The 12,969-nt window shown below is 41.1% G+C and overlaps 1 protein-coding gene across 2 annotated transcripts in view; it reads right to left on the bottom strand.

Moving 5' to 3' along the window:
- The window catches only part of rnf216 (ring finger protein 216), a 131,127-nt gene that overhangs the window by 82,421 nt on the left and 35,737 nt on the right, over nt 1-12,969 (bottom strand). For both annotated transcript variants that reach the window (XM_078418419.1, XM_078418418.1), the window contains exons 7-14: nt 12,876-12,966; nt 12,231-12,395; nt 11,285-11,399; nt 9,780-9,919; nt 8,240-8,290; nt 4,750-4,887; nt 3,517-3,665; nt 1,578-1,656 (exon numbers count right to left, since the gene is read on the bottom strand). In XM_078418419.1, the coding sequence (XP_078274545.1) occupies nt 1,578-1,656; nt 3,517-3,665; nt 4,750-4,887; nt 8,240-8,290; nt 9,780-9,919; nt 11,285-11,399; nt 12,231-12,395; nt 12,876-12,966 (928 nt within the window). The remainder of the gene's footprint in view (nt 1-1,577; nt 1,657-3,516; nt 3,666-4,749; nt 4,888-8,239; nt 8,291-9,779; nt 9,920-11,284; nt 11,400-12,230; nt 12,396-12,875; nt 12,967-12,969) is intronic.

Here is a 12,969-nt window from a genome sequence, read left to right as displayed (position 1 = left end):
TAAAGGCTTTCAGACTGACTTCAATATGCAGCCTGCTCTAACATATCAATATGTGTATGGCTCAGCTCATGAGTTAAGGTCTTCCTCCAAAGAGACAGTGAACTTGGGAATCACGGACGAGATATTAGAAAAATATTATTTCATCTTCACTTCACACTATATCGCTTAATGTCGAAAAAAGTGCTCATTTGAAGATTAGACACAATTGTGCAGGTGCTTCCCACACCCCTACAAAGAGCAGTGAACATTTTGGCACCATTAAGCAATATAAATGACACTTATTTTTAATCTTCTCCGAATAATCTGAAAAGTAATTGATGTAGAATCTCATCTCCTTTTCTACCAACTCTGTCCGAAAAGGATAGCTCTTCAGCCAATTTGCTCTGTAAATATCTCCCTGGAGACTAAACAGCAAATTCATGTGAAAATTATGCACGCAAATCTCCTGGAGCGCTCATCCAGTGTGAAGTGAAGATGAAATAAATGAAATTTATAAAGTTCTCAGAAGGCAAACGAGCCGTGTGCCCATCACATGACCATTCAGAAAATAAATTGTCACAAAATGTTACGTTAAAAATGCCTGTGATCATTTACAGCGTTTAAGTGAATGTAATGTAAAATGGCAGTCAGTGCATTGAAGTAAAATGCAGGCAGATATTATAAAACTTACTCTGACTATTTATTATCAACCTCACCAAGTCCTTCACCAGACAGTTTTTTATTTCTATCGTGTCATTTGTTGCATCAATACGCTGTCCTACTCCGCCATCTAGTGGACATTCAGGACCTGATATTGACAACTTCTGAAGATGAATCGACCAACAAAAATAGTTTGCTTTGCAAGTACATTTAAATCGTTATCAGAGTGGGGGAATTGATCAAATGAAGGCTGTCCAGAACTGTTTTTTTTTTTTTAAAAGGTGAGGGAAGGATACAGCAACATTAGCTGAGGAAACAAGTACAACCGTGAGGAGCAATTACATACGTGAAAGGTGAACATATGAAGTCCTAAGGGTTTAACAAAGGAACAAAAAGAGCAATCAAATAGCTGGGAGTGTACAATTGATTCTGAAATAATCTCAGTTTGGCAGATGAGCAAATTTAGCATTAAAAGAATCCTTCTTGAAGAAAAAGGCATGGAAGCAATAGCATTTCTTAATCTTCGTTTCTCATTTTTACCTAACCCTACCTTAATATGACATTCAATCTCTAACACTTTCAAGGCATGAAATTATTATTGTATTTGACTCCATACAAACTCAAGAATGCATGGAGTTCTGCCAAGCTACGAATGGAAAAAAACGAGACTAAAAGCATTCAAGCTATGAATGCATAGACACAAAATGCTGGAGTAACTTAGTGGGTCAGGCAGCATCTCAGGAGAAAAGGAATAGGTGACAATTCAGGTTGAGACCCTTCTTCCGACCTGTCTGGATCAGCCAGAAGAAGGGTCTCAACCCGAAACGTTACCTATTCTTTATAACCCACTGAGTTGCTCCAGCTTTTTGTGTCTATGTTTGTCTATGCAGATGAATGGAGAAAGACTTGGTTTTAAAATGAAGAAACTGAGTTCTTACCTTTCGACAGCGGGGATTGGGGCAGCTGAACATATTTATTTCTTTGTCCAGTAGCGCTGGGAAGTTGCAAAATGGGCATCTGGAACATTGTCAGAAAGCAATAAATTATAAATAGTAGATGGGTTCTCATTAATCTTAACCATTACACAGTCCCAGGCCCCAGACTCAGGACACTGGCTTTATCCTCCACCCCAACTAGTTCCTGACACCATCCCACCCAGTTAACAATCTTGAAATCTTCTCAAGGCTCTTACTTCAGACACCAAGAGAGTGTGAGAGTGAGTGTGAGAGCGAGTGTGTGAGTGTGAGAGTGAATGTGAGAGTGAGTGTGAGAGTTAGTGTGAGAGTTAGTGTGAGAGCAAGAGTGAGTGTTAGAGTGAGTGTGAGAGTGAGAGAGTGAGTGTGAGAGTGAGTGTGAATGTGAGAGTGTGAGAGAGAGAGAGTGAGAGTGAGAGTGAGAGAGTGGTTCGGATATCTACCTGCGCATACTACTCCCATTCCAATATATGGACACAGTCATTTCCACATGCTATTCCCTGGCTGCAGTCTCCGAGCCCTCTATCCTCTGCACTCTCACCCCATCAGACTCGGTCCTGTACCTGCTGTCTTTACCTTTGCAAACAATCAGTAGCATATTTACCAGCTCCATGGCCAAAAATGTTAAATTCATGCCATGCAACATCCCTTTAGTGCAGAAGAGAGACAAAAAAATGCTAGAGTAACTCAGCAGGTCAGGCAGCATCTCTGGAGAAAAAGAATAGGTGATGTTTTGGATAGGAACCCTTCTTTTTGTGTCTCTCTTCAGTATAAACCAGCATCTGCAGTTATTTTCCTACAAATCCCTTGAGTGCACTTTCAACATTGCAGGTCAGTGTCTGCCAATCTCCCTTCATGGACATTGGAAAGAGTCTTATTTGGATGGAACATTCATCAGAGAATGTGAGATGTGCACATAATTTGCACAATTTGTTTTTCAATTGTTTTTTTTAAAATTTCCTGCAAACACCAAATGCTCTAGTCCAAAGATAATAACCTAATCAGAGGATAGATAAAGCTAGACATTGGACTCTGTAAAATGCTTGGTGCTATTCGAAGATGTGACTGATGTCAAGATGGCACTTCAGCAAACGTGTAGGTTTGTGTCTTTAAGTGCATAACTCAAGACACAAACGAGAGGCATCTGATCTGAACATTGACTACAACAACAAAGGGCAGATAATAAAGGGCAAGCTCCATTTTTATTTCTGACAGCACGGTGATTCCAGATAGAATTGATTCCCTTTGTAGAAATGAGGGGTTTCAGAGAAACATTTCCCAAGAAAACGCACGCACGAACTTACCCGGCCTTCCTCATGTACGGTTTGAGACAATAATGATTTGCAACAATACCAACAAAAGTTCTAACTTGCAGATTACGATGTCACTCCACTGTGCTAGTTGGAGTCAAGAGGTTTTGGAGTCAAAGCTCACAGCAGAAATTAAAAAAACAAAAATCAAAGCAGAGGGAGGCTGCATCTTTCCGATGAGATGTTAAACCATGACCCCACAGAAAGTCCATTGCCATTAACCGAAAGACAAGCAAAACTGTCCTGCGATAATTATCCATCAAATAGCATCATTAAAACCGATCCTATCATTTATCACGTTTGCGAGAGTTGGCTCTGCACAAATTGAGTATCATATTTCCTACAGTACAGTAACCACACTTCATTGCTTATAAAGCACAAGATATCTCGAGTCATGAAAGAAATGGAACTTTCCCTTTCTTCGTGTTAAATGAATATCAAGACATCAGGCAGAGATGTTACATTCCCAGTTCGAACAACTCTTGAATATAATAGAAGCATCATTAGACTCGTGCTGTAAAATACAACTATATATCATACAGAATACCGATTCGCACCGATCACCGATATAATAATATGCAGCAGACACCAACCGGACAAGTTCATCAGCGCAGGCCGTAGCAATCGCCTCCTCTGCTTGACGCTCGTAGTATTTGCATAGTATGTTCTCTGGCAATACCTTCTCCAGCTCACCATTGAGGAACGTGCACGTGCAGATACTATCCATGCAGCTCAGCTGGGACTGTAAAGAAAGGAAAAATTGACATTGACACGATGGTCATTGAAATTTGGCCATCACACACTGATCATCAAATGCTCTAAAGCTCAGGCGGCACGGTGGCGCAGCGGTAGAGTTGCTGCCTTACAGCGAATGCAGCGCCGGAGACTCAGGTTCGATCCTGACTATGGGCGCCGTCTGTACGGAGTTTGCACGTTCTCCCCGTGACCTGCGTGGGTTTTCTCCGAGATCTTCGGTTTCCTCCCACACTCCAAAGACGTGCAGGTTTGTAGGTTAATTGGCTGGGCAAATGTATAAATTGTCCCTAGTGGGTGTAGGATACATGTTAGTGTGCGGGGATCGCTGGGTGGCGTGGACCCGGTGGGCCGAAGAGCCTGTTTCTGCGCTGTATCTCTAAATCTAAAAATCTAAGTTTATATTTGTTTCCATTTGCATGGAATACTTTATTGTTACATGTGACACGGCACAAGTGAAATTCTTTGCTTGCACAACCAAGGTATGCAAATAGTTGCCACATAAATGGCACTGACAAAGTTACAACAGTTCCCCTACAGTTCATGTAGACATAAGGAACTGCAGATGCTGGTTTAACAAAAAAGCCACAAAGTACTGGAGTAACTCAGCAGTCAGCCAACATCTCTGGGGAACATGGATAGGTGACATTTCGGGACAGGACCCTTCTTCAGTCTGAAGTTACTCCAGCATCGTCTGTCTTTTTTTCTCATTACTTCATTGCTCATTCCATCATTACAATAATCCAAACTGATTACTCAAATTCTAAAAGGACCAAATTTGAATTGAGATAATAAATCTGAAAATGAGTTAGATATATTTTTCAATACTTCTTTGGTTGAGACGGGTGGGGAATGATTCAGTTTTTGATCTCTGATACGCTATCACAACCCCTTCGAATAACAGCATTATTTTGAATCCGTCTACGAGCTAGAAGATCAGACGTGCCCTTAATGAGGTGGTGGTGCAAGCTCGGAAACGGGGATGGCCTGTTCCTGTTAAAATTTACATCCTTGCCATTGGAGTTATCAACTTTTGTTTTTTAAAAGGCATCACAAAAATCAGCAGCTCATACCTTGCCAGCTCCAAACACAGCTTCCTGTGCATATCTCACGAGGCATTCTTTACAAAAGAGATGACCGTCGCTGCATTGCGTTAACTCCTCAAAGGCAAATTCTCCATAACAGCAGCCACATTCAATCAGCTGCCCATCCTGCAGGCAACACGCGTGAAGTTATTACAGGTTTTTATTTTAATATGCTATAATCCTGACAATCTACATTTCTTCCAGATTATTAAGGGGTTGGACACGTTAGAGGCAGGAAACATGTTCCCAATGTTGGGGGAGTCCAGAACCAGGGGCCACAGTTTAAGAATAAGGGGTAGGCCATTTAGAACTGAGATGAGGAAAAACTTTTTCAGTCAGAGAGTTGTAAATCTGTGGAATTCTCTGCCTCAGAAGGCAGTGGAGGCCAATTCTCTGAATGCATTCAAGAGAGAGCTAGATAGAGCTCTTAAGGATAGCGGAGTCAGGGGGTATGGGGAGAAGGCAGGAACGGGGTACTGATTGAGAATGATCAGCCATGATCACATTGAATGGCGGTGCTGGCTCGAAGGGCCGAATGGCCTCCTCCTGCACTTATTGTCTATTAAAAGACATCCAAATTAATACAAGAATGGAATACAGGATATTTTACAAATAATCTCGGAATAATCCAGCAACATTAAATCATCATAAAGCACAAGTCTTAGAATCATATGTAGGAAAAAAAAGTGCCGTTGCTGGTATAAATCGAAGGTGGACAAAAAATGCTGGAGTAACTCGGCAGGTCAGGCAGCGTCCCTGGAGAGTAGGAATGGGTGACATTTCGGGTCGAGACCCTTCTTCTGACTGAATCATAGTATCTAAGAATCTAAGACTGAATCTAAGAATCATAGTACTTAGAACAATGGGAAAAACTTATGAACTGCAGTTCTACTCCAAGGATGCAATATATACGAACAAAAATCAGGAAACAATTTTAAACAAAAATCTTCTTTTTTTTAAACACTAGAGAACCTGAAGTGGCAATGTTTGTTCACAAATACTCACCTTAGACATCAGTAGATTAAAAGCAACCATGCAGGAGAATGGAGACAGTCTTAAGGGACTGGACAGGCTAGATGCGCGAAAAATGTTCCCAATGTTGGGGGAGTCCAGAACCAGGGGTCACAGTTTAAGAATAAGGGGTAGGACTGAGATGAGGAAAAACTTTTTCACCCAAAGAGTTGTGAATCTGTGGAATTCTCTGTGGAGGCCAATTCACTGGATGTATACAAGAAAGAGTTAGATATAGCTCTGAGGGCTAATGGAATCAAGGGATATGGGGAGAAAGCAGTAACAGGGTACTGATTTTGGATGATCAGCCATGATCATATTGAATGGCGGTGCTGACTCGAAGGGCCGAATGGCCTACTCCTGTAACTATTTTCTATGTAACCACTATCACTAAGCATTCACTACCACTGCAGCTATCTGATGGTTATGGCTTGAATTGTTAAGTAGTTCTCATTTTGGGCCTTCAATAAAACTCCTGATTTTCCAGGTGTAGATACGTTTCTAAATTGACTTGAAGTCAACCGAGGGAATACTCTATTCCTTTCATTCCTACTTCAATCAAACTATGTCTTCTGTGCATTTGAGTCTTAACTGCCCAGACATTTTAGAGTCATAGAAACATACAGCACCAAAACTGGCCCTTCAACTGGCGGCACAGTGGCACAATGGTAGAGTTGCTGCCTTCCAGCACCAGAGACCCGGGTTCAATCCTGACTACGGGTGCTGTCTGCACGGAGTTTGTATGTTCTCCCTGTGACCGTGTGAACTTTCTCTGGGTGCTCTGGTTTCCTTCCACTCCAAAGACATGTAGCCATGGTTAATTGGCTTTGGTAAAATTGTAAATGGTCCCTAGTGTGTAGGATAGTGTTAGTGTACATGGCGATCACTGGTCGGCACAGACTTTGTGGGCTGAAGGGCCTGATTCATGCTGTAAGTCTAAAGTCTACACTCATCCACACTGATCAAGATGCCCAAACTTAGCTAGTCACATTTGCCAGCATTTAGCCCATATCCCCCTAAACCTTTCCTCTCCAAGTACCTGTGCAGGTGTATTTTAAATATTATTGTACCTGCTTCAAATGCCTCCTCTGGCAGCTCATATCGACCACTCTCAGTGAAAAAGATGCCCCTTGGGATTGTATTAAATTTTATTCCTCGCACTTTAAGCCTATCTGGTTCTTGACTCCCCTACCCTAGGTAAAAGACACTGTTCATTCACCTTATCAATTTCCCTTATGATTTTGTAAACAAACCCTCTTGTTGTATTCTAGCTCATCTGATGCTGTGTGTTCCATATATCAATTTCACCAACTTGATTCCCCTTCCGTGGGACGTAGCCTATATGCATTCACCCTATCATCTCTCCTCATCACTTTATACACCTCAATAAGATCACCCCTCAGCCTCCTGCACTTCAAGGAATAAAATCCTAGCTTATCCAACCTCTCCCCATAGTCCAGGCCCTCCAGACCTGGCAACATCCTCGTAAATTTCTCTGCACTCTTTCAAGCTTAATGAACACCTTCCTCTAGCGTGGTGACTGAAACTGAACACAATACTCCAAATGTGGCCTCGCCAATGTCTTGTGCAAATGTAACATCTATACTCAATACCCTAACTGATAAAGGCCACTCTACCAAAAACCCTCTTTACCAGCCCGTCTACCTGCGTCGCCACTTTTAGGGAACTGTGTACCTGTTCTTCTGGATCCCTTCTGCTCTACAACACTCCCCAGGGGCCTAGCATTCACTGTCAAGTCCTGCCTTGGTTAGACTCCCCAAAATACAGCAATTCACACTTCTCTGCGTTAAACTGTATTACTGTGTACAAATATTTTTAAAACTTTGAAATGCTACAAATTAAAAAACCTAAGTGCCAAAAATACACACCACTGTGATCAGCACCTGAATTGAGAAAGGACAGTTCCACATCTTGTTCAAATGCCCATTGCTTTAGCGAGGAGAGGAAATTAACCGAGCTTCCTTTAAGAGCTTTAATGAAAGAATACTCTCTTGCTGTGTTTACATCCTCAGCTTTCATCAGTTCTGCAAGAAATTTATCAATCCTTCCTTTTCTGACAACAGGTTCTAACAGGCACATCAAGCTTATTATTTCTCCAAGTATCGTCTTTGAATATTGTAGAATCCTTGGGTGTTTACTTCACTCAAAAGTTAAGCATTTAATTACAGCATTTCAGGACAAAATCCAATGCTTGAATGATTCTTCACATGCCTTCTTTCAAAGTGGAATCCAAAAGGGCAGAGCAACTCAACTATTTAAACTGCCAGCATCCGAGGAGATGCATCAGCGCTTTTAGATGCACAGATTGAACATTCTGACGGTTCCCAGCACGACCACTTTGGAAAGCAAGGCTGCTTATAAATGATTCATGAAGTTTGGAGCCACTCTAAAGCTGGAGATTATAAACAAGAAAGATGTCTTGAATTGTCGAACAATTTATACTTGCCTTCTGATATTGTTCTTCATTCATTTGCATAGCAAATTGAAAATCTGCATACTGAAACAGAAATAGATTTATAAATAAGAATCCAGCAGAGTTACAAACTACTTTACATTCCAATATTCTCTGCTAATAATGCTTCGTGAAAAAGTCATATCCTGCTATGCAGATAAGATTAAGAGTTGCAATCCTACATTATCCAATGTGATTTCTTCATGAAACGAGAGAAACTTAGCATACTTATTTCTCCAACGACAACTGGTAATGAAATTTTTATTATGTATACACTGTTCAAAAAATAGTTATTTTTCCATCTTTGGAAAAATCTCACTCTTCTGTAAATCCTTCTCTGTTTTTCATATTCAATCATGTTCCTCAATTCTGCACTCCTCGGGTTTCATAAAACTAATGCCACGAGAGATATGCATCTAAAGTCTGGTAAAAAAATATACAATACAAAGCAAAACATGAATAAAATGGATGGGCAGGAAATTGGGAGATTGAATGTGCAATGGATAATTAAAGGAAAAGAATGATTGCCATCAAATAATCAGAATACCAAGTCATGGCAATCTATTTTCAGTTATTGTTCAACCAATGTAGATAGAACATCTCAATGCTGCTTATTTTGAACTACGATGGTGTTAATGCCACACCACCATACTTCAACTAGTACACAAAAGTATAACTGATACATGTTTCAAAGATGATGCAGCTTAAACGAGACACATGGACTGAGAGAAAATTGAAGTGATGTAACGAATTTAATTTTTAAACGGGAAAGACGCATAATAAAAAAGAGTTAAAGAACTTCTTTGTCGCCGATAATGAGGCAATTATCAGTCAGCATCATTCACCATGGAAACAGACCCTTCAGCGCAACTCATCCATGGTGAACAAAATGCCCATCTAAGCTGGTCCCATTTGTCCATAAACCGTTCTCATCCATGTGTCTGTCCAAGAGCCTTTTAAATGCTATGATAGTGGCTACCTCCTCTGGCAGCTACCTCCTCAGGCAGCTACCTCCTCCGGCAGCTACCTCCTCCGGCAGCTACCTCCTCCGGCAGCTACCCCCTCCGGCAGCTACCTCCTCCGGCAGCTACCTCCTCCGGCAGCTACCCCCTCCGGCAGCTACCTCCTCCGGCAGCTACCTCCTCTGGCAGCTCTTTCCAAATATCCGCAACCCTCTAAGTGAAAATGTTGCCCCTCGACAGTGCTATTAAATATTGCCCCTCTCACCTCAAACCCGTGCCCGCTGGTTCTTGATTCCCCTACCCGGGGAAAAAAAAAAGACTGTAGCAGTCACCTCATGGCTTTATACACCTCCATAAGATAACCCCCTCAACTTTCCTGTGCTCCAAGGAATAAAGTAGCCATCTTCATATGAATAGCGCAACGATGAGAAAGACGTTACAATTGGACACGTTACCAGGGAAAACACAAGTGCTCCAGATTTTAGACCAGGCCACTCAACATGAACTTTCAGAACATTAATCTGACACACACTTCTCCAGCTTATATTTTCCTGATAAAAAATATCAATTACCTCTTCCATCTCTTTCATCTTCTGATGGAAGAACTCCAGTTCTTGCCGTACTAGTGGATGAAGGCCATCCTGATCATACGATCTCCAGTGTCGTCTTTTGTTTTCCAGAAAGCGCATCTGTCTCTCTATTTTAAAGGCACCTTGGAGAAACGCAAGCAAGAAATATAGGCCAATATATTCCACTTCTCATTTTCTTTCCTACAAAGAGAACCCGTCACATTTAAATGGATTTGAGGCACACAAAATGAAAGCTTGAGATGTTTTAAGATATTCAAAACCAGTAGTAATAAACTAAAAGTGGAATGAATTTAGTTCAGTATATTGCCAGGGGCACTGAGGTGCAGTGAAATTCTTATCTGATGCGTGCTACCCAGTCAGCAGAAAGACAATACGTGATTACAATCAAGCTGTCCACAGTGTACAAATATAGAATAAAGGAAGTAACGTTTAGTGCAAGCTAATGTCGATTAAAGATAGTCCGAGGGTCTCCAATGAGGAAGATGGTAGATCAGAAATGTACCCTAGTTGTTGGTTCAGCTGCCTAATAACAGCTGGGAAGAAAATGAGAGAATAATGGCAAGACTATCTGACCTCTGGTACAATTTTGCTCTTGGAAGATTTTATGTTTTCAACTTTGAGTTGAGTAGGGTTTAGTTTACTGTCACATATACCGAAGTACAGTGAAAAGCTTTTGCTGCGTGCTAATCAGTCAACGGAAAGACAGTACATGATTACAATCGAGCCATCCACAGTGTACAGTTACATGATAAAGGGAACAACGTGAATAAAGTTTAGTGCAGGATAAAGTCAGTAAGTTCCGATTAAAGATAGTCCGAGGGTCTCCAATAAGGTAGATGGTAGTTCAGGACTGCTCTCTAGTTGTTGGTCGGATGGTTGACTTGCCCGATAACAGCTGGGAAGAAACTGTCCCTGAATCTTCCAATATATGGAATTCACAGCTGCAGTCGTGGGCTTATCAAGCATATTAAAGGATATATCGCCCTCGCTACAAGACGACTCTTGTCAGCCTATTATGTAATGTTGCCGCAATGACTTTCCAATGCAAAAGTTTTGAAAATTTCCATGAAGAATACGTAAAAACATAAATAATTTGTAACAACGCTTGCAATTTTTCAGTGTGACCACCAAAATTCCATGAAGGGCCACTTCAGTAGCATAATATAAAAATATGACAACTTTGGTAATTTTAGAGAAACTACTGGGAGATACTAATACTTCATGTTTAAATACTAAATTATATTCAGCAGTGTTGTGTGCAATATATTGAGTGTATTAGTCCCATCTGTGTATCAATGCACTTGTGTTAATTAAATGAGATTTATTTTCTAAATTATTGAAATTTAAATAGAATCGGGGCCATTCCATTCACTTAAATCAGTCAACATTAAAAAATTAAACTTCACTCATTCGAGAGGCACATCCATTTTTAATTGGCAGGTCTTTCAGCATGGGCACTTCGTTCTGTAGCAGCTTTCAACTCTCACCTTGTTCAAATTTGAAACTGATTGAATTAGACGAGCTCATTTCTTTTCGTCGGGTCTTTTTCTGACTGGATTGCGGTGAGTTTTCTTGCCACTGCTTAATGGCATCTGATAAGGCCTACAAAATAAACAGCAGGAGGAAAAATGGGTAGAACACCAGCTGCTATACTCAGGACAATATCATCTTGTCATTCAAAAAAAAAAACTAAGCTCATCAATAACAAATATACAGCAGCATGGTGCTAATGCTGCTTTTGTGAACAGTGACTTCACACCTTAGAGATACAGCATGGAAACAAGCCCTTCTGCCCACCGACTCCATGCCGATCACCCCAGCACTATCCAACACACTCTAGGGACAATTCACAGTTTTACAGAAGCCAACCAACCTACACACCTGCGCGTCTTTGGAACGTTAGAGGAAACCGGAGCACCCAGAGAAAACCCAGGCGGTCACGGGGAAAATGTACAAACTCCATACAGACAGTACCCGTGCTTAGGATCGAATCCGGGTCTCTGGCACTGTCGGCAGCAACTCTACCGCTGCGCCACCACGCCGCCCACAATGATAACCAGGGAAAATATAAGAGTAGTGTTAATCATCTGCCCATCGAAACAAAACACTTTTCCATTTATGGAAGTCAGCAAATACAAGATAATTTTGACTCAAGCATCACCTCTACCCAGTCTAACGTATCCTCACCATTCCCTCAATAAATGTTGCCAAATGACTCAAGGGTTCAAACAATGTCTGGCGCAAAATTAAGTGCTGCTTTTATGCATCTTCATGCTTCATAAATATATTCCTAAGTGTAAGAATTGTAGACTGCAATGTAATTAGCCACCACATACATAAAATTGACACCAGAGCACATTTTGTGCACATCAATTGTACACAAACAACTATAAAACATACCAAAAATGCCAAGTCCCTTGAGAAAACACAAACCTTGCGGGTGATTGCATAGTGTCCCTTGAGCTCATGTAAAGCCCATTTGATGTCTTGACTGTTGAGCATTTTGAAATCTGCCATGAGGAGGTCAGAAGCTTGAAGGAAACTTTGCTGGTTTACAGGCACAAGTTTCGAAAAGTCAAAGAAATCGATCTTGTGGTTCTGTTTAACAGAAAACACGTAACACTGATTACATATACATCTTTGCTTTGAGGAAAAGAGCATATTAATGTTTGCTATAATTGTGGTTGACTAGTTATCTGGGAGAGTGTTTATGAATGTCCACGCTGGTAGTCAGTAAACATGCCTTTTGGACCACCTTGCCTATGCCGATCGCATGCCCCATCTACACTACTGCCATCCACCTGCATCTGGCCCATATCCCTCCAAACCTATTCTTTCCATGTACCTGGCCAAATGTTTTTTAAACATTATGAAGGCACCTGTCTCAACTACCTCCTCCAGCAGCTAGTTCCATATATCTACCACCCTTGTATAAAAAAAGTTACCCCTCAAGTTCCTCTGGTTCTTAATTCCCCTACTCTGGGTAAAAGACTTTGCTGCCTGACCCACTGAGTTGCTCCAGCACCTTATGTCCTATTTAGATGTCCCTTCTCAAGAAGCTAGAATAAGCCAAGTTACCTCTTCGTTACTTTCAAGCAAACTGCTGCTGTGTGTGAAAATTAAACTTTTCTTCGGATAATCAGGATTTTCTAGGAGATGGTTGCACAAGCTG

This window comes from Rhinoraja longicauda, chromosome 21 (assembly GCF_053455715.1).
Source record: "Rhinoraja longicauda isolate Sanriku21f chromosome 21, sRhiLon1.1, whole genome shotgun sequence".
In the NCBI taxonomy this organism is placed as follows: Eukaryota; Metazoa; Chordata; class Chondrichthyes; order Rajiformes; family Arhynchobatidae; genus Rhinoraja; species Rhinoraja longicauda.
Note: the sequence above shows the minus strand (reverse complement) of the source record. Positions and strands in the feature narration are given on the sequence as shown.